Source organism: Plasmodium chabaudi (genome assembly GCF_900002335.3).
Source record: "Plasmodium chabaudi chabaudi strain AS genome assembly, chromosome: 12".
NCBI lineage: Eukaryota > Apicomplexa > Aconoidasida > Haemosporida > Plasmodiidae > Plasmodium > Plasmodium chabaudi.
Genome location: NC_030112.2, coordinates 182,914 through 209,666, shown reverse-complemented (window position 1 = coordinate 209,666; position 26,753 = coordinate 182,914). Strand labels below are relative to the sequence as shown.

Here is a 26,753-nt window from a genome sequence, read left to right as displayed (position 1 = left end):
ATGATAAAGTAGAAAAATAAAAAAGCAGGCTATATGCTATGCTATTCAAATGCCATAAGTGTAAGTTCCCAATGGTATGCGTGGCTAATCATCTGAATTGTCCGAATATCCAGATAAAAGAAAAGAAGTTTGTTGGGGCTGTTCATTATTTTTCAATAATTCCTTATGTTGACCATTTTTATTATCAGAATTTGAGTTATCGTTTTTTTTTTTTGTAGTTTTAATTATAGCTTTAACATTTGTTTTTGTCTCATTATTATTTTTTTTTTTATTAATAATTTCTTTTTTTATTTTTTTAAAGTCATGATTAATATCGTCTTTCAAAATATCATCATGGGATGTTATATTTTTTAATTCCTTTTTTTTAACATAATCTTTTATTGCTTCTTTATATTCATTAGCAACTTCTTTTTCTCTTTCTTGAATTTTTTCAAAACTGTAATTATCAAATATTTCATGATTTCCATATAAGTCTATATTTTCTTCATTTAGATTTGGGATATCTAATAGATTTGAATTGTCTTGATTTTCTTTTGTTGTATTCCCTTTGTTATTTTTGTTTAATTCTAATTGTTCAGATAAACTTAAAAAGTTATTACCTCTTTTAAATTCGGGTAAATCCTTAAGAATTTTATTTTCATCAATTTCTTTTACACTCCTTGCATCTTTTTCCAATTCTTTTATTCCTTCTTCTGTATACTCTTGTTTATATATATAAGTTTTCACAAAGTTCATATTTTCGTATTTGTTTTGAAAGAAATTAAAATAAACTGCTATCTAGCTTAATTCAATTATATATAATGCCTATATGGCGTTATTATAGGATCACTATTGATCACTTATTGAGACATTACTAATCAAGCTGTCACATATATAGTCACAATAAATACGATAATCAATTTACTTGGGATTTTTCAGCCATTACTTCAGATATTTTTATCCATTTTATAAAAAAAGAATAAATAGCTGAAAAATACCAAATAAATTGATTAGCGTATTTATATGGTATATTATTATGGTATTTAAATTTTTTAATTATATAAAATTACAAAAAAATTTTCATTTAAATGATTTTTAATTTTTCATTTGTTAAAATAATTATAAAAAAATGATAAAAATGTATTGCATATCGATTTTGCGTATTATCAATTCCGAAATGAATGAACGATCAAATTGGTATCCGTTTTTTTTATTCGTGAAATGTATATTGCCAACATTTTTTATGGCCGCATTTAAACAAAACATATTAACAATCGAAATGAGTTAACACCAGGATATTTCATCCATGCAATATTGTATATAAATCACTTTTAAAACGATTATTTAAAATTAGGAAACACCCTATATATATAGTATATTCATTTTACCTTGTTTTTTCTTATTAGCTAGCTCATTGTTTTAATCTATATTACACTACTTTCGAATCGTAATATTATATCGGAAAGATTATATTTGATTATTTAAAACAATATTTTTTAATTTATATGTTATATGTATATATATACAATATTGAAGTTTTACTAAAACAAAAGACAAAAGCGGATTTTCAGATGTACCGATTCAAATGGTGCATCTTCATATCCCGAAATGTAAATAAAACAAATGACAAATAAAAATGGAAAATATAAAATATGGAAACATAAATAGGTTTGGTTTTGTGGGGATTCATTTTAAATGGGCAACTTGTGACGGCAACAGGGGCAGGTCAAATTGAACCTGAACCAATTTTTTACGCATTTCCAATGATATGTATGAAGACAAGTTAATTTAATACATTTATCTTCATTTATGAAATTGTCAAAACAAACTGCACATTGTTCATTTATTATATTGTTGTTACTTTCGGTATGCATATTATTCTTTCCAATTAGAATCCTTTTTGTATCGTAAGAAGTTTTTTCTTTATTATATACATACATAAGGGGGGTTAAGTGATCTAGTATGGTTTGCTCATCTTTTGTTGAGGATTCCATATTTATATTTGCCGACGGGAATAATCTTAATAATGAATCCGTGTCGAGGTGCTGTAAAATATTTAATATTGCATAAGGCTTGTATTCAAATGGTAATGATTTAATATAATTAAATGATTTAGTTGATATGACATCAAAAAATGTTGGTTTTACTGAACCTTGAGTATATATTGATGTATTCGCACTTATTCTTCCTTTTCCACATTTCATATCAATTGGGTCTACCCCCATAATTTTAAATTGTACACCTCTATAAAAAAATGTATCATAAAGAGAAAACGTATCTAAATAATGTCTCTCTATATATGGCTTTATATAATCTATAAACAAATTATAGTTATATGTTGTTGGTAAAGTATCATAAAGAGGAACAATGTGGACGTTGTTATATTCTTCATAGGAATCGACTCTAAGGTTTATTTCCTGCATTATGTGAAAATATTAAGAGTTAATATGTTGTAATGTTATAAAAAAGTAGCAAATAAACAACTATGCAATATCAATACTTAAAAGACTTACAGTTAAATCATCGATAAAACCAGCACTTATATCTATGTCTATTTTTGAAACTAAAAAAGAAAAATTATTTACATTAAATAATTTTCCAGGGTAAAATAATTTATTTCTGTTGTTTTTAAAATAAGGAATTAAATGGTTCATCAAAAAATTTTGTATCACAATTTTATTTATTTTTTTTGTCGCTTTTTTCTTTGTATTGTATTCGTTAATAGTGCTATGATTAGTTATTTTTTCTATTGAGGATTCTTCGTTTTTTGAAACTTTATTTCTACTTTTTGACATGCACAATTCAGGAATAAAATTAAAATATAATGGGAATAAGGACATAGCCCCATTAAAAAATTCGTTACTCTTTTTAAGTACCATTTTTTTGAAAGAAATAAATTTTCTTTTAATGGTTTTCTCATATTTTTTATAATTTTTATCATTTATTATTATTATTTCAATTTTTTTTAAATAATCAACATATTTTCCATCAGTATAAATCAAAGTATCATGATTAAGTACACCCTTTGATGGTATGCAATTAATAATAACATAATCGACATTATTGTCAAGTAATTGTGACATGTTTTCTCTCTGATCATTTTTTAAAATGTCTGAATCAGCTTTGTTTATGCTTTTATTTTTTTCATCATCACTTAAAGGAAGGAGCATGTTACATGTCTTACTTTCATCAGCAGAGCTCTCATCTGTTGAAACTTTATCAATTCCAAAAACATCATCATTGTCTATTGTTTTTTTTATTTTTATATTTTCTTCTTTTTCATTTATATTTGGAATTTTACTTATTTTCAAATCGGAGCTTTCAGAACCATCTTTTAAACTAATAACAACCCCTTCGTACAATACATTTTTTTCGTTAATTAGTTTATTCAATTTATTGTATAATTCATGATAATTTGAACTTCTTTTTTTTATTGGTAAGATATGAACCTTTTCTAAAACATTGTTTTTTTCTAATATATTTAATTTTGCTTGTGAATTAATTATAGGCAAAAAATGCATATATTTACTTTTTCCACTCTTTCTCTCCATATCTATGTATTTTCATTATTTATACATAAAATAATTGCTTGATATTGTTATATATGATTTGTCTAAATTTCTGAATATGTATATTTAATGGCATGCAGGCATTTATTTGTGGATGTGTATGTTTGATGTTTAGCGATAGTACATTCGTTTCTGTCTATTATATCATTGTAATTTTAAATTCATGAGGGCATAAAACTTTTTAACTACTATAAATTGTGTAAAATTTGGTTGTCGCGGATAAAAAAATTAAGTCAAGCTTAAAAATGAAAACTGTAGGAAATATAGAGGACAAATATAAAGAATTTTATTTACTAAAATTCTATTTGCCACCTTTTTTGACTTATTTAATTATGTGAAAAAAATTGTCTATATGTTGAAAAGAAGAATTATTTTTAATTAAAATAAAAATATATCATTCAATTTATTATTATTTTTATGTACATTTTTTATCATATAATTAAAATTTATGAAAATTTGGGAAATAATTCAACTATGTTTATACACATTCTACAATAGAAACTGTTCATCTTTGGTTAAAAGAACCATCACTTTTTTGTTAAGGAAATAATTTAATATAAAAATAGGCAAAATAGAAAAACGGAAAAAAATTATTATATATATAAAAATACAGGTATATAAAAAATTAAAATGTAGACAAAAAAAAAAAATATTATGAAATACAATGGTTGTAGAAATTTACATCTTACTTTAATAATTATAAAAATGTGTCGCTGTTAAAAAAAACATATTATATTTATAGAAAATTTTCATTTTTATTTTTAGTTTTTCTATTTTTTAATAGAATGATATATTATTTAAAATAAAAAATACTCTATAAAGTTAAAAATACTTTTATTCAAATAGAAAATAAAAAAAATATATACATAATTTATATGTATTTTAAATATGTATTTATTTTTTAAAATATATGATAGTGAATTAGAATATGCATAATAAATAAATATAAAAAAAACAACATGCGAAAAAAAAAATATGGAGTCTACGATTATGTCTGCGGTATGTGCGTGAAATATTTTGAGGTATATATACTATATTTTTATATATTTATTTTTTAGGGGTAAAAGGATAATAATTAGAATTTTTTTTGTTATATGTATTTTTATATTTAAAATGATTCGTTAAATTAGTATTATGTTGTTAAAAATCCAAAAATCAGCTTTGTTTTGCAGGTGAAATCTGCAATTCTATTTTTAAAATCCCGTTGGTTGCACGCACCAGTTGCCTATAACATATGTTGTAAAAAAAAAAAAATTATGAAATTAATATTAATTATTTTACTACCATTTTTTTATATAAATGAGAGTAATTTACTTATTTATAGAAAAATATTTTTTTTATTATTTTATTAAAAATTTAAAAAAAATAAAAAATATTGTATAATTGGGAAAATCCAAAGATATATAGTGTATACGCGCGCACACATAGGACATACATTTTCAACATAATCATATATATAACTAAATAGCTAAATTATGAATATATATTTATTTTAAAGATATTAAATGTATTTTTTTTATCCTTATAACACTTATAGAATATCAGAGAACCTCTCGAATTAAAAATATATGTGCAGCGTGATGATACCTTTGATTTGTTAATTTGTTTATTTTTCGGTTACTATTATGTTCATAATTTTGGCTAGATTTTTTCTTTTTTACATGAACAGTTCATACATTTTATATAAGAATATGTATACATGATAATAATTTCAAAATAAAAATATTTCACCTTTTTCTATTATAAATATGTATTGAGGTAAATAAAAAGAATATAGACATAACAAACAAGTTATATTAAGTTAGGAGTTATGAAGAATAATTATACATATATACTTAATGATTATTGAGGATTTTATTTTATAGCTAGAATAAAAAATATATATGTTTTGTTGTGTGTGTGCAACTATGAAAGTCCTTCCTTATTATGGGGAAATAACCATGTATTTATTTGGACTTTATTACAACATACACACATATTGATAGTGTATAAATATATAAAATAAATATAACTTATATTGGTATATATTGACCTTTTTTAAGAACATGCTTTTAGCTATATTTTTGGGAAGTTCTCCATAAATTGACGGTGTTATGAGCATTATACTTGTATGATGTTTATGTACTTATACGAATTGATATGCCGTATGTATATAGTGATTGATTGCGATTGTAAAGTTTGAGATATGATAAAAAAGCTCTAGCTTAGCCATCAAATTTGTTAAACATTATTGGCTATCATAGGTGTGACCTTTGACTTATAAATAACATTTTAACGTATAATTATTGTAAAAAATATAATTATAATAAACACAATAAATAGCTTAATTCTATTTTTATGAAAAGAGAGCATAAATCAAGAAAAAAACAAAATGTTTTGTTTTATTTTGATATATCATTAATATGCTATGTTTTAAAAAATTTTTAAAAATGTAAAAAAAAAAAATAATATAAAAATATATACATGCCCTACTTAAATTTGAAAATTTATATAAATTTAAAAAAAAAAAAAAGAGAGAAAAAAACAATATCATATATGTGTTATTTTATTATCATTCCAATGAAATAAAAGTTTCGTGAAAAATCTGATATGTGAAATTTAAATGAATTAGCATATGTATATTATTTTGCGGATTTAATATTTTTGTTTTGCTTATTTTTTTTTAAATTGAAACATATTCATAGATAAAAGATAATAAAATATTATGTAAGGATATAAAAAAGAGGGAAAATTTCTTTTATTTAATTACTTAAAAAAAAAAAAAGACAACCCGCTATTCATAAAATGTTATAAATAGCTATGAGAATTTAAAATGAAGTTAAATCGGAAAGTTGCATGAATTAATGTTATTACCATCGTATTATAAAGGGGATTAAATCTTTTGTACATTTTTAAGCATGAATAAATGAAGATATAATATATATATATCTTTCATTTATTTGATTTACTTGATTTATTTACTTTTTTTTTGTGTCCCCACTTTTTTATATGTACAATATTGTTCATATTATTGTTGTATTTTTTACTGTTAACATTTATAATTAAAAAATGTTTGACTCCGATAATGAAGTTCCTGAGGAAATTTTACTGGAATACGAAAAGTTGCTGAAGAAATCACAAGCCGAAAATTTTGATGAGTATATAATTTTTTATAAAAAATACAAATAATAATTTACATTCAGTGTTTTTTTGTTACTTATTATTTGCATATACATTCATGTGAATTATCATTTATGCCCATTTTTAAAACCACTGAGTTAATTCTATCTATGCATATGTATAAAATAATTTACCTATATGTATGACCCATTTTTGTCCCTGTCAGGCTGTATAATACAGACTTACTAAAAATAATAGGAAAAGATGGATATGGTTCTCATATTGTTTTACTGATTCCTTGTTTTATAATATCATCTGGATCGGATCCTGAAAAAACATTGTAATTTAAAAAATAAAAAAATAAGCATAAATAAAATATAAATTCGACGAAAATATTTAATGTGCATATCAATGGGTAGCATATATAATTACGCTATCTCATTTTAAAAATATTAATAAATCACAGAATGAAAAATAATGGATTTTTTTAAATTATGATACTTGTTTTGTAACATCAAATGTATATACTTTTTATCACCTTTGCATATATAATGCTTCCTATTTTTTATGTTATCTTTTAGGAGATATGTAATCATGACTTTAGATCCTATTGTCAAAGAGAATTATGTGCTTGTGTTATGCGAAACACACACAAATTGGCTTAGCAATATGGTATATGCATATGCCAAGCAATGTAAGAAAAATTCATGCATATACATTTCGGAACGAGAGAATGATCCCTTACACTTTAGACATGAAATTTGATTGATTATTATTGTAAAAATTGTATTGTTTTAATTTCCTTTTTCGAGTTATAAACATATATCTTAATATTGCATATATTCATTTTTTGCAACGATTTCAATACGAAAATATTTATGCATATATTATCTTCTTTTTAGGGTATGATACTTTGCCAAGGATATATAAAAAAAACCTGAAAAAATTATACCTAGTGCATAGTGGCTTTTTTTCCAAATCTCTTCTAACTATATTAACCCCATTTGTTTCAACAAAATTTTGGAAAAAAGTTGAATACATCGAAAAATTAGAAGATCTGTTTTTAAAATTAAATATCAATCCAACTGAAAATCTAAAACACTTTCCTTATATTGTACAAAGAAATGAAGAAGTATTATTAGCAGAAGGAATACCTATATCACCATTTTCTGCCGATTTAGAAATATTATGTCAACGATTTGGAAAAAGCTATAATGGTTTTAAACATATCCCTTCTATACTTGTAGATTTTTTAACTTATTTATGCAAACCTGAGACAATTACAACAAAAGATTTATTCTATTTACAAACAGATGCAAATACAATATATAATATAATAGGAGATATAGAATATGGAGAACCTACAACTGATTTTAGTAATATTCCTTCTTTGGTATGTTCCTTTAGGTTATTTCTAGATACACAAAAGCATGGGCTATTAGGAAAAGATGCATTTACTCGATTATATCATTTAAAAACAGTATCAGCATCAAATAAAACAATAAAAGAAAATATTAAAAAATTATATAATAAATTAAAACCAGGGACTAGAGATTGTATATTGTGTATATTACAATTCTTTCAGACTGTTTCAAAATATTCAAATGAAAATAATATGACTATAGAAACATTAGGGAAAATATTCGCACCCACCTTTTTTAGACCCAAAAAAACACATTTTTTATTTGTCGAATGCATACCTATGGCTAATAAGTGCATGCAATTGCTTATCGAAAATCCGGAGTTCTTGACAGTATGGCATATATTTTTTCTCATTAATATGTTAATCCTTTTATATATCCATTATATTGATGCATTGCTTATATTATATGTTTTCTTTTTTTTTTTTTTTTATCCTAAAAGGTTCAAGATACTAACAATGCAGATAGTAGTAGTGACAGTTCAGAGAGCACTGATCACGATACAAATTCAGATAAAAGCGAAAATTCAGAATCAAACGAATCAAGTGATGAGGAGGAGGACAAAAGCAAGTCAATCGAATCAAACAAAACTTTAGAATCTGAACATTCTAATAGCGCAGAAAATTTAAATAAAAAAAATGTTAACGAATTAGATAGTAAAAAAAAACCAGAGGCAGAATCAGAAGAATCGGAAGAAGAATCCGAAGAGTCTGAAGATGAATCAAAAGAATCTGACGACGACTCAAAAGAATCGGAAGACGAATCAGATGAATCAGAAGAAGAAGAAAAAAAAGAAAAAGGGAATGTAAAGGAACAGGAGTCTATTGCATCGGAAACGAAAAAAGTTGTCTTCAAAAGGGAAAATGAAACTATAGAATGATTGAGGAAATAGCAGTGTAAAAAGGGTATAAAAATATATGAAAAATATTTCAGACAAAATGGTGCCTATTAATAAGAAAGATATAAAGCGATGAAGAAATATAGCGAACTAATTTGTATAAGAGAATATAATACATATGCATGCACTATATCAATGTATGATGATATTTATGGGATTATTTTTTTGCGCTTTTGCATATTAATTTTTCCTTTTTTTGTGATACGCAATTGCGCCCATATATGGATAATGCAAATTTTAAATTTCTCAAAATTGTGCATGTAATGAAATATTATTAATGAACAAAAAATACATGCACATATAGATGTACTACATATACATATTAGCGTAGAAATGGAAAATGCACATAGTGGCTTCTCTTTGTCTTTTCTCTTTCATACAATATAATGATCGTTTTTATAAATTTTTATGCATTTTTTGTATATTTTTTTTTTGTTAATTAATACTATCTCTATAAAGTATAAAAACATATTTATCTTTTTATTTTTTGGAATATTCCACATTTTTGTAATTTATACGAATATATACACGTATGTACGCATATAGGAGTACATAAATAGGTGTATTATGATAAATATATAAAATATGAACAATTAATGCTTATATACGTCTTTTTATTTTAGTAAATCTTTAGTATTGATATTTGTTGCATTATTATTACGATTAAATTCATTGTTAATTTCTCTTTTAAGCGGTGTCCTAAAAGAAAGGGAGTAGCAAATGCAATATGAAAACAGAAATAATAAAAAAACAGCGAAAAAAAAATAGTGAAAAAAAAAATAGCGAAAAAAAATAGCGAAATAAAAATATCAAAAAAAAAAATATTGAAAAAAAAATGGCTAGTTCCTCAAGTGAAATAAGTGAGTCACTAAACACCTGGATGAACAATAATTCGTCAATTGTATCTTACGTATTAATAAATTCTGACGGTAACCACACAAAAATAAAATAATGTATATGTGTAATGTTTCCATGCAAGTACATGTTTTCAAATAAAAATGGCATATGCCGATTTCGCTAGCAAGAATGGATGTTTTTTCATTTTGTAACGGCATAAAAATTGTAATACAATTAAGAAAAAAAACAAAAAATATACATGCTCGAATTTGTTGATGAACATAGGTATCCCATTGAAGTACAACGAAGATGCCAGTTATGAGCATGCGGTTAAGCAAGCGTCACTATTCTTGTAAGTCTACCAAACCAAAAAGACAATATAGGAAATAATATTTTTATTTTTTCCAATTTTAAACTAATAGCTTATTGTATTTTTTTTTATTTTTTAATTACAGAGGGTTATTAACAAAAACAAAAAAATGTGTTAAAGAGTTGTTTCCTCAAGAGGTAAAAATTAAAAAAAATATGTAAACTTAAAATGGCATAAAAATTTAATGAAATAAGATCAATTTGCATATAATATATGATTATATATACTATTGCCATATGACACATGTTTTTATTGCCAATTTGTTCCTTATAGAGCGAATTTAATAATAACTTAAGAATCCGCACAAGCAAGGAAACAGAATATATTCTATGCAATTATGGGGATTATTCCCTAATTACACAGCAAAATTGTAAAGACATGAACAATCAAAAACAATAAAATAAAATAAAAAAAATTGTAAATCGTTTACTGTGTATATGCCATTATTAAAAACAGGATTTATCTGCTTTTTTTCCTTTTATTATTTTTTTTTTTCAATCCTTTATTTGCATCGTTTTCATTATCTTCGCTATTATCATATACATCGTTATCATAAGAATATGAAGTGTTACTTTTGACAACTTCCACTTTCTCAATTTGTGAATTAAAAATATATTTTGCACAACAAAATAAAATAAGGGTAATGAAAAAAAGGGCAACCAACTTAATAAATATCACACTACTAATTATGTCTTCGTTTATTAGAATTATTCTGCAATAGTTAAAATAAAAAAGGGAAATAAAAAATGGAAATAAAAAATAAGTGTATTTGCCAACGTATGAACTAATTGATAAGACAGTTGAAGGAAAGAGAAAGGCGCCGCTCCATTTTTGTATATCATTATTTTTTTTCACCAATTTATAAAAACGTATTACAAGAATAAATATAAATTCACACATTTGTATATTGTGTTTATTTTATTTACTTATTCATAAGGGGAAGGATAAATGTGAAATATATTAAAAGCGAATTAACTGAATTTACTTTTTTTTTATTTTGAACATTTTTTATCCATAAATATAATAAATATGTTTTACTTAAATTAGAGATCTATAAAAACAAAAAAATTAAATATAAAAATGGGATACATATGTGTGTGCATATTTTCTTTTTAAAATTGTTAAGCTCGTATGTTTTTGGAAAAAAAAAATATACCAAAAATGTGTTTGCTGATATGGATCTATAAATATGTTTCAAAGAAAAATCAACTGATTTCCCTCCTGTAAAAATTATACACAAAAAAATAATAAAATAAGATTATTCATAATAGGAAATATAAATTATTCATCTTTTATGATATATTACCAACTAAAAATGGAAAAAAGTTTGTAGCAACTGATTCACAAAATCCCCAACTCAGACCCGCAGACAATACCCTACTCTTTATATTGAACATATGCATTTGCCTATAAAATAGTTTTCATAATTTTAATATATTTATTTTGAAATAAATAATTAAGTAAGCATATATATCAAATAGCATGAATTCATACTTATGGGACAAAACATAATAGAGTCCTATTAGATCAAAAAAATTTCCAGCCTCTTGAAAAATTATCTAAAAATTGGAAGGTGAAGCATGTTATTAGTCATAAATAGGGGTAGAGTGGCTTGATAGTTATGTACGTGCATGTGCATGTTCATGTTCATGGGCATATTCCATTTTTTTTCATACGTTGAAAATTGTCATGCTCTGCATAAGTCCTATTGAGAGAAACGCCAGCGCAAACAACTGCAAAAAACAAATTATTACATTAGCATGCTTGTTATTTATATTTTGGCAGCTACATATGGATATAAACATTTTACAACTTTTATAATTAAAACTGTGTATAACCTTAACAATCTGAGAGGTAAAGTAATAGAAGAATGCTATGAAGAATAATTTTGTGGATCCTTCATTTTTTGATCTAAAAAAAGGGAAATAATAAAATGGATTTTTTAATACTAAGGTTTGTGTCAAAGTTAGAAGAAATGCATGTGACTCACACACAAAGTTATAGCATATATCATGTAGCATATTGCAAAGGCATTAGCATGTAAGCTGAATAGCTTATTTTATAAATTTACAATTTATATCCATCCGATATTATATAATAAGGGGCAAAGACGGATATAGAACAATTAACAAAGTGGAAAAGCGACATTTTATTATTTATTTTGTATATTCAATTTTATTTTAAAAATATTATCCTACATAATACATAAATATGTTTTAACTTTTTTATGTAACTATACAATAAAACAATAAAAATTTATATAACCTTTTGGTGGCTAGATATATTAAATAATGTAATCACAAAATAAAGAGCATATATGAAATACACAAATAATATCTGTGAGAATAAAATGCTTTATTATATTTTTTTTTTTTTTTAATTTTTTAATTTTAGGAAAAGAAAAAGTTTATTCAACTATTGCACATATAAGAATTATCCTTTTTTTTTTTTTTTTTTTTTTTTCCCTAATTATGTTAAGCAATGGAATATTAAAAAGTGGAAGCATATACTTATGTATGCATTTGATCTTGCATATTATGTATATTTGTTTTTTTTTTATTTCACATTAGTTAAATTGTTTAAGGAAATGTTTATATTACAATTTTAATGTTTATTTTATTATTAAAAATAAGTGACATTTGGATTATTTTATTTTCCCTTTCAAAATACCCGATAAGAAAAAAAAACAATAGTGTGTAAATTGTTTATTATACAAACTTCACACTAATTATTATATTACTTTATTGGAATAAAAATAAATTACTGAATTGTGACTGTTGTATAAATATATGTATAATTTACAACGAACGAATTGTACAAATTAAATCGAAAAAAACTAAACATCAAAAAAAAAAAAAAAAAAAAAATACAGAAAGGTTGTATAAATGTGTGTGCATATGAAATGACTCTATATATATGGGGAGTAGGCCATAAAAAAGCCATAACAAACAAATTACTAAAAACATAATATACTACACTAGGTGTTAAAAAAAATTATATTATATATATGCATGCCTTTATATTATTAAAGCCATAAAAATTTAGAAAATTAAAAACTGAACGAAACAAATAAAGCATTGTATGAATAGAGCAACAAAACAAAACAAACGAAAAATCAAACGATAATATATAGTTTAAGGTTTTGCTTTGTCTTGAATAACTTTTAAAAAATTAAGAATACTTTTATTTTAAAACAACTTTACATCTGTAATAAGTGTTTCAAAATAAAATACGGATTAAAAATAGAAATCAAATATTATTTTGTAAATATATAAAGAAATATAATATTTTATCCTTTACTTTTTGGGGCTTTCATCACTTTTATTGTACTTTTTCTTAACATAATTTAAAACATTTGGTAACCCAGAAGCCTTATTTAGTTCCTATAAAAAAGGAAAGATGAATTATATCGCCATGCATACTGTACATAGATACAAACTATTTATCTGCATATATTTTAATTGGCTCTTATTTGATGATACCTTTAATTTACTAGATGCCATACTAATATTTGACTTCATCCAGTTTAAGTTTTTTTGTAAGCTCATTACCCATTCGGGTATGCTTCCAACATCTAAAAATGGTTTATTAAAAAAATAATAATTTTGTAAAATTGTCAACATAAAATGAAAATTCTATTTTGTGTGTGCATACCTAGTAAGTTGCAAAAGTAGTCGGCAAAGTTTAAACAATTTCTGTATAAAAGAAGTAACGAATATGTCAATATGATCACAATTTTGTATAAATAAATTATCTATCATGCTTAACGAAATAGCACTTATGATATTGGAAACTTTTTTTAATATATTTTTTCATAATATCTTGCCTTGATAATATATCGTAGGTGTTTCCGATCCACTGGAGCCTCATAACATCGACGAGGAGATCAACTTCGCTTCTCGTTAATGGGGTTTGACTTTTAAAGGAAACGAAAAACGGGCAGTCATGCAATTGTGTAAATATGCATTATATATTCATGTAAATAGTTATATTTTCATCTTTATTGTTTGTATAATTTTGCTTACCCCTGTTAAAAAAATGCAAAAGGTATGTGTAAAGAAATAAATATTTTTATTGGCCTTAAAATATGTAATACATTTACAGAGTATTTCATTTATCTAAACATGTTGTAAAAAAAAATTAATTACCATAGGAATGCTTTCACGATAAACATGATAGGGATGGTGTCTGGGTAGCGTTTTCATTACTCCTGTTTGACCACCTAATAATAAAAAGTGGATGTATGCATATGTTTATAGCTAGCTATTCAGTTTTGAGGCAATCCATGTGTTTTCCATTTCATCTGCTCCATTTTCTACTTTTTCTTCGTTTTATTACCTGGTATGTAGCCAAAGGAATATTCGAAGCCATAGACTTCAACGCCAGCATGAAAGGCGCCTTTGAAATGAAAAAAAATTGTAACCATATTTAGGATGGCGATGTGAAAAATAGTGGGAAAGAAGCGGCACATTTTTCAACAGTGTGAAAGTGATTACCTGTTCCAATAGATTTTACAACAGAATTGACAACTTTTGAAACAGGATCTAAATCATAAATATTTAAATAAACCATGCTTGAGTTAGCCTCATACTTATGTCTTGTAGGAGATTGTTTAGTTTCAGATGGTCCTGAACCATTATTGTCTGAAGATATAGACTCTCTACTTCCTAAGTTTTCTTTGCTTTGCATTGCTACGGAACTATAAATATTCTGAAAATAAAACAGTTATATTGTAACAACTAAATACTTAAATGAATATGTAGGAATCATATTAATTGATAATTTATCTAAATATGCATATTGTAAATAATACAATAATAAAAAATTCTGAACTATTTAAAAAAAAAAAATTTATAATTTTACAATTGGAATTATACATATAATTATCTTGATTTATTTCGATTTAGGATAAGAACAAATATTTGATTAATTCCATTGAACAAAAACAATGGTTATGCAAAAAAATCCATTTTATTTTGTTTTTTTTTTACTGTATTTACAAACAGGTATATAATACATTATTTGTATAAATATATATTATATATGCAAAATAGTAATATACAATAAATTAACAATATAAATAATAAATATTTAGGATGTCTTTAAACATTCAATGTTTTTAAATATTTAAAAAATATAAATTTTACTTTATTTTTCATTTTATACGTTTTGCAAATATTTTACGTTTATATATTGTTTTATAATTTTTATTTATTTGTTATGTACTATGCACTAAAATGGAAAATACCAAGGGAAAATAAATTTAGTTATAAACATATTAAAATTGAAGAAATACAAAATAAAAACAATTTTATTTACAAATTTTTAATAGTTTATTTTACGAAAATTTTTTATATGCTATATTCATCGATTTTGTGTATTTTTATTTATTATATGTACTACATAATTTATTGTTATCAGTGTGATAGACTATGTTTATAAATATTTACCGCTTGACAATAGTTTTGCCCTCTCCTATGCAAGGTACATTTTTAAACTCGGAATGGAAGGCGAATGGAAATGTAATGAAAATATAAAAGATGTACATAGAGCATTATGGAATATGATAAGTTTAGAAAATTAGCTATTTCATACACTGTGTAGAACGTTTTTCAAACATTTGTCTTTGTATTTTTATTATAAAGGTGTATATGTGATTACCTAAATTGATAAGTAATGTCTTTCCATTACATAAAATGTAAATAGGTATATTATATGAATAGCCAGTCTTATGCATAGTTTTATAGCTGGACAGTGTTTCGTAAAAATTGATTAACATGGATTTATAATATCAAATAGGTAGCTATTTTATGGAGTTATTTTTTATTTCCCATAATGTAAAGATAGGGATATATCAGGATTCATAATGCATATATAGAGATATGTATAAATAGATATACGACATACTATTATGCATTATTTTTGTAGTATGTTTTTAAAATATATTAAAAATTTTGAAAATTTCAAATACAAAAATAATAGTCTCTTAAAATTGAAAAAAATATATTTATATATGCATTTTTCTGTGTGTAAAAATTCATAAATATTTATTTTCCATATAAAATATATTTTATTCTTTCTTTTTCGTTTTTTTTATTTTTTTAAACTTAATGTATTTGTTTTTTCGTATGAATATATATATTTTTAAGCATACACAAGCACTAATATATATATGTATATAATATGTATATGCATAATAATTTATAAATAAAAAAAATAAATGCATATAATTAAATTATTATTTTGTATTTGTACATATATAATAATATATATGCATCTTGTCTACTCGTTATGTTCATAATTAACTTTTAATATGTATCCATCAAAGTTACAAAAATTAAGAGCATCAATTGCATTTTTGGCATCATAATCACTTTCCATAATTACAGTTCCAGTAACTTCCTTTGATGAGTTATCATCATTTTTTAAATCGGCTCTAACTACTCTACCATGTTTTTTAAATAAATCTTTTAATTCTTTCCATGTACTTTGTGGAGGTAAATTATAAACAACTAATGTACAATTTCTTCTACCTCCTCTTCTAAAGTCACCACCTTTTCTATAATCATCTTTTCTATTGTCTCTTCGAAAATCTCTTCGATAATCATCTCTTCTGAAATCTCGTCGATAATCAAAATCTCTTCTTCTTCTTGAATCATAAAATTTATCTTTTCGTACGTTGCTAAATCTTCGTTTTTCGAAACTTCCTGAGTTCTCTTCTCTGTCTTCTCTAACGAATATAAGTCGATCTGTGTTCAAAAAAGTAAAGGCATTACCATGTATATATGCACAAATTTGTTGAAAAAAAGGATAATGCTTTACGGCAATATGAATAAGAATGCATCATAAGTTAAGTGCAAAATTACCTTCCAATTTTGAATCGTTCAAACTGCTGATTGCCTCTTGGGCTTCTTCACAAGTTGAATACTCAACGATACCACACCCCTATAATTTAATAAAAATTGTTGATAATAAATGAAAAATTTACTGAAAATATAGAAAAAAATATTAGTATGCTATGTATAAAAACATGATGGATAACGCACCTTTGATCTTCCTTGTGCATCTTCAAAAATGTCAACACGAACAACTTCACCCGCTTTTTTCATGTGTGCCTTTAGGATAGGCCATGTTACTTTCCAGGGCAAATTCCCTACATATACTCTGCAACCTTTGGCTGGGCTCTAAAAATAAAAAAAAAAATGAATTCACAATCATGAAGAAGAATTATAAGACGTTATAATTGGAGCGGGACAATTAAATGGACGAGCTTGCTCGAAAAACGAACAAACATATGCATGTATATGTATAAATACTAGTGTAGAAACGTGTTTCAATTTTTGGCTCGTTTCTATGTTTTTTACAAAAATATAGAATAGGCTTATTTTGTATATGCATTCACAAGCGGACGTATATAGAGAAAGAAATGTGAAGATCTAAACAAGCAAATATTTACAATATTTCCAATATATACATAAAAATATAAAATATTAATAATAAAATATTATATAATAAGAGTAGGGACTTACATTTTGACTATCTTCCATGGTTAAATTACTAAATATTATATAAGTAAAACAAAAAAAACGAAAAAGAAAAATCAAATATATTATTTTCCCAAATGAATTTGTTTATTTTTCTAATTTAATATTTTTTTTTTTAATTTATGTTTTTTTTATTTTATATATTTTTATATTATAATTTTTTATGTTATATATTTTGTTTTATAATTTTTTAATTTTTTAGTTTTGAATTTGGCCACAAAATTTCCATGTTTTCTTAATTTCTTCCCTTCTTCAATGGTTATAATATTTTATATACCGTTCTTAAATTATACTATATATATATATTTATGTTTTCCTTTAATTCAAATATGATAATTAATATTATTATATATGCATATAGTACTACTACACTTTAAAACGGAAAAAAAAAAAAATAAAAATTAATATATTATTTACAAGTATATTATTATTTGAATTGCCATTCATATTGCCAAAATATTATTTTTAATCGTGGTGATTCGGATTTAATTTCATAAGGGGGGGCATATACAATTTATTTTATTTTTTTAAATAATTTAATTAATAACTACATTATATATTCATACCTATTGCATATTCTATAATTATTTATAACACCATATTTTTGCTATATATTTTTTTATTTATTTTTGTTTCGTGGTAATATATGGAAATACTTGTTATAGGATGAAATCAAGTATGCATTTAATTTATGCATACGTAAATATTTCTTTATTGTTTTTTTTTAAGTAACCCTACAAAGGTACTCTAACACAAGCAATATTATATACGTATGGAAAAAAGGAAAACAAAATATGTTAGCTATTTCACTTTTATTCTATCCTAAATCTTTATACTTATTCTACAGATATAAATTTTGAATAATCATTTATCAAAATTTTCCATACCATTTTTTATGCATTATAAGTATATGGTATGTTTAATAGATCACTATTTAAACTTAAATCTGTATATGCATATTTTAAAAATTTGAGAATAATAAATAAAAAAGGTACATAGGTTATATATACAATATTAGGTTAGTACAAAAAGAGAAACGAGCATATGCATAGGCAATTTCATTCATAATCTTGTTTTTGTTAAAACGACTTTCTATCAAATGGATTGATTTGAACGATTTAGAATACATGTTTGATGTTGTTGTAGTTATAAGGTGGTTCTATCTTTATCTGTTTAGTCTTACTCTCTAAGAAAGTGAAGAGGGGGAACTGCACATTTGGTTGTACACTATAGTATAATGTGTATAACTATGGCATTATGCATGGTGGGAAAATTGGAAATTAATAAGTCGGGGTTTAAAATATAGGAGGCATACATATTGCAACGAAAGTAAAGAAGTGAACTATTGCAACGAAAGCATGTTTTAAGATGATGCATGGGCTTACGAATGATTATGAACCGTTTACCCTCATCGGTTTTGAACTATAAATGAGACTAAGCTAAGATTTAACTACTTAACAAAATGGGGGTGTACAAAATTATAAGGTTTAGGAAAGTTTAAAAAATGTTGTAAGTTGTGTTGTCAAAATGTGCATATACATCGATGAAGTATTAGCAAGACAGGGCTCACTACTCAACCAAATTAAGGATACGAATTAAAATAGTCAACGATTGAATGTTATTAAAAAAAAAAGTCATACATAGAAAAGGATGTACATAAATTAATATAATATTAATTTATAGGTTCATAAAATGGATATATACTGATTTATTATTAGATATACACATTGGGTCCATACTGTTTAATTCTTTCTTTATTTTAAAAATTATATAATAGCATTTTTTTTGAGATTATTTATTTTTTCTAATATTTCTACAACATTTTTTATTTGATTCGTATATTCAAATTCTTCATGTTTTATATTTGTATTGGTTAAAATTTGCGAATATTTTTCTAATTTTTTAATAAGGGTAGATTTTGTTTTATTTAAAATTAATAATTCATTTTCAAACTGATTATATTTATTTATTTGTGAATCCGATATATTTCTATTATTCATTGTATCAAATTTCAAATCGTGATTTTTATTTTGTAAAAAGAGTACATCATTATTTTTATCACAATTGGTTTCCTTTATATAAGAATTTACACTATCCAACTGTTCGCATTCCTTTTTTTCATCACAATTTTTGTTGTCTATTTTAAGCCAAGTACCTACATCATATCCACATCTTTCCTTTATATAATTTTTATATTCAAATAAATTTTTAATTTCATTTTTTGTGATATTATTTTTATTTAATATTTCATTAAATTCTTCATTTTGTAACTTTATTTCTTTTATATATTTTATATTTGAATTTGCAAAGATATTATTACTTTCGTGATTAGGCATAATGTCTTCTACTTTTCTGTCATCATAATTTTCATTATTTAGTTTATTCATTTGTTTATTTTCCAATGGTGTACTGCTTTCTGGTTGCTCTTCATTTTCAGACTTCTCTGGTTTGATATATAAATTGCATTGTGCGCAAAAACTTTCTTCCTTGCCTTTTTGTTTTATCAAGGGGGTTACTTTGCACTGAAAATGGGGTGGGAAAGGTAGAAGAATGAGTTAGCCAATTGACTATGCAAAAAACGGGTTAGCCAATTGACGATGCAAAAATAGGCTAAGCAATTGACGATGCAAAAATGGACTAAGCAATGGGATATGTACATAATAGAATAATGCAAAATGCGCTGAAGCATGCATATATTGTCCTTACGATGTGGCAACTATCATTTAGTAATGTCCAGCCTCGTAACAATTTTTCTCCTATGATTGCTGATGCAGAAAAGGCATCACTAATGTTGCTACTGCGTTCGACTTTCATTAGAAATGTATGCTTTGTTATGAATAGGCATAAAATAGGGTATATACAAATTCTGTATAATATATATAATTGAAGAAGGGAAAAATAAAAGATATATCTACATACAAAATGTTTGACAAAAGTATGTACATATAAATCGAATTAATTATATAATGCTAAAAATGGATCTTAAATAATCAGATTAACCAATCTTACGATTTTTAACTATACTTTAAAAATAAACCAAATTAATAACCCATAAAAAAAATCAAAAAAAATGCCGCAAAAAAATAAATAAAAATTTTGTGTTATTTATATAGGTAACAAAAATATGTAATTTTTTTAATTTGCTCTCTTTCAATGTTATACTTAAAAAAAAAATGAAAATAACAAACACAAAAACATTCTACAATGAAAGGAAAATTATTTGAAAACGTAAATATAATTTTACTAATTACAAATGATTAATAAATAAATACTACAAAAAATTTAATTCTACAAAAATAGGAGAAAGGAGTACAAATGATGGGCACATGATAAGGCACACATAATTTGAAATACTATATTATGCATATTTATTTTTTTTTTTTTTTTTTCACAATTTTTAATGGAAATTTGTATATCTTCCTTTTTTTTCAAGTCCAAATAATTTATGTTTTAAAAATGATAAAATTATAAATTTGTTTTACACGCATACAATTATGTATATTCTATTTATGTATATATTATACTTATGCATAAATTAATAAATATATTATGTAAAAAATTGTGTACTTATTAACATAATTAAAGACTGACCTAAGTTCGTTTTACAAAATTTATATATTATACATAAGTATATATTTCTTTACCTATATATGCATACACATAGTATGTATAAAAATAGTGTTAAAAGTTTGATTAAATAAATGGGAAAAGAGATACGAAATAAAGATATTAATGAATGTCCCCAAAACGTAAGTCAGACTTATAACGTTTTAAGTTCTATATATGAGTATAGCAATATATAGAAAACTTTATATATGCAAAATGATTGATATATATGCTTGTATAAAAAATATGTTGATTTTATACTAACACGTTTAACCTGGTATATATATACACACACATATATATAAATAGTTTTTAATTGTTTATACACAAAAATGAATAGTAATATAACAAAAAATATCGAGGGACAAATACTTGAAGTCCTTAAAGATAAAGAAAAAGAAATAGATCATGAAATAAAAAAATATGAAACATTAGAAAGAAGAATATATGATGATAATGATGAAGAATTAGAAAATATTAAAAATAAAAGATTACAAGAATTAAAAAATAGGCATAATGAAAATAGAAGATTATTAAGTATGGGTCATGGAGTATATAACGAAATATTATCTGAAAAAGAATTTTTTGATATTTGTAAAAATTCAACGAATGTTTGTTGTCATTTTTATAGAAATACTACATGGAGATGTGAATATTTGGATTCTAAATTAATTAGTTTATCTAAAAAATTTATTCATATTAATTTTATAAAAATAAATGCTGAAAAATCTCCCTTTCTATGTGATAGATTAAAAATATGGTGCATTCCTACATTAATGCTTATCCAAAATGGAAAAACGGAGCATTCAATAATAGGCTTTGATGAATTGGGAGGAGACAATTTTTCTGAACAAGCACTTGTTAATGTTTTAAAAAAATGGAAATTAATAAGTCAAACAGAAGACGATGGATAGTATTTATAACAACATAAACGATATGTTTAGTATATAAGCATTAGCTTGTGTTTCTAAAATTGCTTAGCTTAATTTGATGTACCCACATTAATATAGTCTAGTCACAAATTCATTTCGCCATCTTATTTTATTTTACTTTTTTTTGCGCACTTTTTTGTCCATTTCGATTTACTTTGAATCGAGATATAATGAAGAGGAAGCAAATATAGCAGTTATTCTTCATTGTCCAATTTTTTTTCCATAATTTTTTACAAATTTTTTTTTAACTTTTAATTTTATTACTCATGATAAATTTTCAAGATTTTCCAATAATCTCCATCATGTCTATAAATTTGAATATTTCGATATCTTTTTTTGAGTTTGTTTGACAAAGTTCTGAATTTAAAATTATAGCTCTAACTAAATCGGATACATAAACATGTTTATAATTTAGTGGAAGGAAATCACTAACTATAGGATATATATAATCTATTATTTTTTCGATAATTTCTTTTTGATATTTATTATTATCATCATTATTTATTATATGAAAAGGGCAAAAAATAGAAATCCTTTTATTTTCAAAATTGGTATTTTTAAATAAGTTTGTTATTGAATTATAATTATTTAAGCATAAAATATTTATATGATCTACATTATATAATTTATTTAAATTTAGAGCTTTTAAAAAATCATCTTTTTGTCGGTCATCATAAGTTAGAAAGCTTACTAGCTTATTGACGCCGTTCATAACTTGATCATTTTCATCTCCATTTTCCATTAAGTTCTGTGATTTTCTTTCATTATCTTTTTGAACTTTGCAAAATTTAGAACTTAAATCCTTTTTAATTGTTTTGTGTGTGTCTATTATATTTTCATTTATCCTCACCAAATTTGGTTTACTATGCAAACTTTCTCCATAGGATGATACATTTTTTTTTAATTTGTCAAATAAATTATTTTCTGAAAAAAACACAAGTTTATTATTGCATATATTGTCATATTTTATTTTGTTATATTTTTCATTTATGTAAATTTCTTTGCAAAGAAGTGATAAATTCAGGTATGAAATTATCTTGGTGTAAAAATGGCTGTTTTTCAAATTATTGTCAAAAATTATGAACTTGTAAGGTTTAAAGGGAGCCATTAATCATAAATAAAAAGTAAAAAAAAAAAGTATTACAAAAAATGCAGTGTGCTTGTATCACTATAAAAACATGATACCTATAAACAAAACATATATATAGTAAACTATAGAAACTGTAATAAAATAGTTGCATTTGGCTGAGCTAAATATCGTTGATCTGAATTGTACCCAAGGAATAAACCCGTGTACAAATATTTATTTGTTCGGAAGCACCTTCTTCATTTAATTAGCCAAATGGGAAAAAATGTTGGAAAAAAATTTTGGAAAAAAAATGTTGGAAAAAAAATGTTGAAAAAAAATTATGACCAAGCAAGGTAATTTTACAGCTAATGTACAGCCACAGAAACATATGCATACATATTTATTTGCTTATTTTCATACACATAATTTCTTAGTAAATTTTTTTAATAATAATAATGTATATATACTCGTATTGAGAAATTGTTAAAACATTGAAAGGGCATAAAAAGATTGCAATTTTCGTTACTGCTCGGTAATATATTCGTGCATTTAAGTGTTGCTATAATTTTTTAATTATTTAAAAAAAAATATATTTGCTGTTAAAAATGTATTTTTTGGGTGGCTAGCTATAATGATTTGAAATGTAGAAAATATGATTAAGCAAGTAACAAAAAAAAATGCGGCATTTTTGTGGTGTTTTAAAAGGTATGTTTATATACCTAATGAAAATGACATCGGAAAATTATCAATTAAAAATTTAGGAAAATATTCATTTGATATTGTGAGATTATCAAAGAGCAATAGTGAGCTTTATGAAATATTTAAAACGAGAGTAAAGAATGAAATAACTTCACTTGATGGAAAAGACTGTTATAGAATATTAAAATCTTTAGAAATAAATAATAAATTGGATGACAAAGAAGAATTTATAAAAAGTTTATTAAATAAAATATCAATAGAAAGTTGTAAATATTCTGTAAAAGAAATATGTGATATATGTTTTTTATGTTCTAAATTAAATTTGTTGTTTATTCCTTTATTTGCTTCATTATCTCTTGCCTTTTTAAATAAAATAAATTTAGCAACACCAGAAAACATATCAACTATGTGTTTAAGTTTTTGTAAAGTTCAAATAAAAGATATAAATTTATTTAACAGAATATCAGTTGCAACTTTAAATATATTACATATGTTTGATGTTGAAAGTTTAATAAATGTGTTAATCTCTTTTTCATATTTAAATATTAAAAAGGAAATGCTTTTATATTCTTCTGTAAATATATTTGTAAAAAATCAAAACAATCTAGACATAAACCAGCTAGTAAAAATTGCATATATATATTCGAAATTTTCTTTTATAAATAGCGATATTAATACAATGCTTCGAGCCAAACTACCTTTACACATTTCAGAACTTACAAATATACAATTGGCTGATTTAATAATATCATTACATAAATTATATATCAATACATATGACATTAATAAATATTTTACGGATGTAAACTTTTTACAATTAGAATTTCCTATAGCAATAAAAGTTATAAATATTTTATCACAGCTAAACAATATTAATATAGAATTTAAATATGATGAAATAATGGTGTGTGTTAATAATTTTTTACGAGTTAATACAAAAAGGGAATGCTTAGAAAGTGAATTGAATAAACAAATTTGCGATGATATAAGTTCGGTAGGATATATTGATGAGAATAACATAAACTTTCAAAGTAATTATATAGATGCGAACAATTTTTATGAAACTGATACAAAAAAAAGTGAAAAGACTAAAATAGAGGAAGAGCTATATTTGAGCAATGTAAATAACGATGATAATGAAAGGTCTCGACCCGATGAGGAACAAATCGACCCATCTTTTTTGGAAATAATTAAAAGAAATGAATATCCTAATAGCTATTATATGGAAAATGAATTACTTAACTCAAGCTTATTAAATGAAGAAAACGAAATATACAATCATTATGCTAGCAAAGATCTAAGAACTAAATTAAATACAAATTCTATTTGTTATTTATGTGTAGATATATTTGAGTCTTTATGCAATTTGCTAGTGAAAAATAGTATAAATGATGAATATGAGAAAAAGTTTAAATTTTATTTAAATTATATGTGCAAAGAAATAATAAAATTAAAAGATTATATAAATTTTACCTGCTTAATTAAATTATTTTCGTCATTATTAAAAATCCCAATAATATGGGGTTTACCATTTTTACAACTCAATGATATTACACTATTTAAAGAAGATTTCTTATTTTATATTGATAAAGAAACTAATTTTTATGAAGAATTGATAAATCGATATTTCAGAATTTTCCACACATCCGAAGATGTCGATAATCACAGTGTGATATTATGCTCTATCATTAATTTGTTTAAATTAAAAGACAGTGAATGGAGTGTAAAAGGAAATAAAATAGTAGATCAAAATGAAGGGGAGAAATATACAGACATATTAGAAAAATGCTTACATCACTATTCATCAATAATAAAAAAAAGAAACAAATATAATGAAAAGAAAAATAGCTACATAATGGAAGAATACATTATTTACAATTTCATAGATTGTAATTATAAAAATGTTCAATTGTGGAATAAAAGCTTACATGATGAAAATGGTATATCAAATCAAGACATGGGAAATTATGAAGAATGTGATAATTCTTATGATAATGAAGATAATATAAATTTGGCATATGCATTAAAGCCTACTATTATGGCAAATAAAATATTGCCCTTAGAGTTATTTAGTATAGTTCAAAACTTTACGAAAAATATAAAAATTAATTTTAAGGATGGAATGTACTATATTCCAGTACTAGAGTATGACAATTATATAGCTTATATATTTTTAGGGCCAGAGAATTATTTTTATTCTTCTAATGAACAAAAAGAATTAAGCCTAATTAATACGCTACTAAAAAAAGATAGTAGTATAGTAAATAATAATGAGGAAAGGAAGCACGATATCTTTTTGATTAATGATATTTCTTACAATCCATATGATATTTTTTATAATGAAAAATATTTTGCAAAAACAGAAATATTAATAAAAATAAATTATTTATTAACAAAAGGTTACAACATAATTGCTATACCTTTTTATTCTTGGAGATGGATGAATTCTGAAGAAAAGTTTGACGCAATTAATGTACAACGGAATAATATTCTGAACGTGCAATAATAAAATGGTGATAATCCTATATATTTATGTATTTTTTGTTAATTTTTGGCTAGCTAAAAAAAAATATTTACAATATACATAATATGTGTGTGCATGATTTTGTATATGGGTATATATTTGAGAAAATGGCTAGCTGCTTTTTTTAAGTCCTTATTTTGTTGTCGTATTTAACACCCTTATTTTATAGTGCACTGTCTTAATATATTATTTTTTATTATATTCCC

General features: G+C 23.9%; 11 protein-coding genes across 11 annotated transcripts; 4 read left to right on the top strand and 7 right to left on the bottom strand.

Annotated features, from left to right (window-relative positions):
• Nucleotides 1-84: 84 nt before the first annotated feature.
• PCHAS_1206300 (conserved protein, unknown function) lies at nucleotides 85-735 on the bottom strand (the record flags this gene model as incomplete). Its single annotated transcript, XM_739573.1, has 1 exon — nucleotides 85-735. The coding sequence occupies one exon, from the start codon at nucleotides 733-735 to the stop codon at nucleotides 85-87; it is 651 nt and encodes a 216-aa protein (XP_744666.1).
• Nucleotides 736-1,670: 935 nt separating this feature from the next.
• PCHAS_1206200 (RING zinc finger protein, putative) lies at nucleotides 1,671-3,530 on the bottom strand (the record flags this gene model as incomplete). Its single annotated transcript, XM_016798803.1, has 2 exons — nucleotides 1,671-2,396; nucleotides 2,493-3,530. 2 exons carry the CDS (start codon nucleotides 3,528-3,530, stop codon nucleotides 1,671-1,673), a joined length of 1,764 nt encoding a protein of 587 aa, XP_016654172.1.
• A 3,066-nt stretch (nucleotides 3,531-6,596) lies between these two features.
• On the top strand, nucleotides 6,597-8,948 carry PCHAS_1206100 (rho GTPase-activating protein, putative; the record flags this gene model as incomplete). Its single annotated transcript, XM_016798802.1, has 5 exons — nucleotides 6,597-6,685; nucleotides 6,874-6,987; nucleotides 7,229-7,341; nucleotides 7,550-8,400; nucleotides 8,511-8,948. The coding sequence occupies 5 exons, from the start codon at nucleotides 6,597-6,599 to the stop codon at nucleotides 8,946-8,948; spliced, it is 1,605 nt and encodes a 534-aa protein (XP_016654171.1).
• An 853-nt stretch (nucleotides 8,949-9,801) lies between these two features.
• PCHAS_1206000 (roadblock/LC7 domain-containing protein, putative) lies at nucleotides 9,802-10,572 on the top strand (the record flags this gene model as incomplete). The annotated part of the gene is made up of 4 exons (XM_016798801.1): nucleotides 9,802-9,895; nucleotides 10,089-10,155; nucleotides 10,259-10,310; nucleotides 10,447-10,572. The coding sequence occupies 4 exons, from the start codon at nucleotides 9,802-9,804 to the stop codon at nucleotides 10,570-10,572; spliced, it is 339 nt and encodes a 112-aa protein (XP_016654170.1).
• Nucleotides 10,573-10,632: 60 nt separating this feature from the next.
• Nucleotides 10,633-12,321, bottom strand: PCHAS_1205900 (transmembrane protein 147, putative; the record flags this gene model as incomplete). The annotated part of the gene is made up of 8 exons (XM_016798800.1): nucleotides 10,633-10,885; nucleotides 11,100-11,224; nucleotides 11,330-11,394; nucleotides 11,480-11,580; nucleotides 11,668-11,732; nucleotides 11,850-11,906; nucleotides 12,012-12,084; nucleotides 12,245-12,321. 8 exons carry the CDS (start codon nucleotides 12,319-12,321, stop codon nucleotides 10,633-10,635), a joined length of 816 nt encoding a protein of 271 aa, XP_016654169.1.
• Nucleotides 12,322-13,356: 1,035 nt separating this feature from the next.
• On the bottom strand, nucleotides 13,357-14,862 carry PCHAS_1205800 (PPPDE peptidase, putative; the record flags this gene model as incomplete). The annotated part of the gene is made up of 9 exons (XM_051321001.1): nucleotides 13,357-13,378; nucleotides 13,474-13,556; nucleotides 13,656-13,747; nucleotides 13,828-13,868; nucleotides 13,952-14,089; nucleotides 14,199-14,200; nucleotides 14,322-14,395; nucleotides 14,512-14,571; nucleotides 14,670-14,862. The coding sequence occupies 9 exons, from the start codon at nucleotides 14,860-14,862 to the stop codon at nucleotides 13,357-13,359; spliced, it is 705 nt and encodes a 234-aa protein (XP_051176956.1).
• A 1,593-nt stretch (nucleotides 14,863-16,455) lies between these two features.
• On the bottom strand, nucleotides 16,456-17,720 carry PCHAS_1205700 (single-strand telomeric DNA-binding protein GBP2, putative; the record flags this gene model as incomplete). Its single annotated transcript, XM_016798798.1, has 4 exons — nucleotides 16,456-16,922; nucleotides 17,040-17,118; nucleotides 17,220-17,357; nucleotides 17,703-17,720. 4 exons carry the CDS (start codon nucleotides 17,718-17,720, stop codon nucleotides 16,456-16,458), a joined length of 702 nt encoding a protein of 233 aa, XP_016654167.1.
• Nucleotides 17,721-19,483: 1,763 nt separating this feature from the next.
• On the bottom strand, nucleotides 19,484-20,531 carry PCHAS_1205600 (conserved Plasmodium protein, unknown function; the record flags this gene model as incomplete). The annotated part of the gene is made up of 2 exons (XM_016798797.1): nucleotides 19,484-20,239; nucleotides 20,424-20,531. The coding sequence occupies 2 exons, from the start codon at nucleotides 20,529-20,531 to the stop codon at nucleotides 19,484-19,486; spliced, it is 864 nt and encodes a 287-aa protein (XP_016654166.1).
• Nucleotides 20,532-21,655: 1,124 nt separating this feature from the next.
• PCHAS_1205500 (phosducin-like protein 3, putative) lies at nucleotides 21,656-22,237 on the top strand (the record flags this gene model as incomplete). The annotated part of the gene is made up of 1 exon (XM_738781.1): nucleotides 21,656-22,237. The coding sequence occupies one exon, from the start codon at nucleotides 21,656-21,658 to the stop codon at nucleotides 22,235-22,237; it is 582 nt and encodes a 193-aa protein (XP_743874.1).
• Nucleotides 22,238-22,532: 295 nt separating this feature from the next.
• Nucleotides 22,533-23,363, bottom strand: PCHAS_1205400 (conserved Plasmodium protein, unknown function; the record flags this gene model as incomplete). Its single annotated transcript, XM_738782.1, has 1 exon — nucleotides 22,533-23,363. One exon carries the CDS (start codon nucleotides 23,361-23,363, stop codon nucleotides 22,533-22,535), a length of 831 nt encoding a protein of 276 aa, XP_743875.1.
• Nucleotides 23,364-23,976: 613 nt separating this feature from the next.
• PCHAS_1205300 (heptatricopeptide repeat-containing protein, putative) lies at nucleotides 23,977-26,529 on the top strand (the record flags this gene model as incomplete). The annotated part of the gene is made up of 1 exon (XM_732840.2): nucleotides 23,977-26,529. The coding sequence occupies one exon, from the start codon at nucleotides 23,977-23,979 to the stop codon at nucleotides 26,527-26,529; it is 2,553 nt and encodes an 850-aa protein (XP_737933.2).
• Nucleotides 26,530-26,753: the final 224 nt, after the last annotated feature.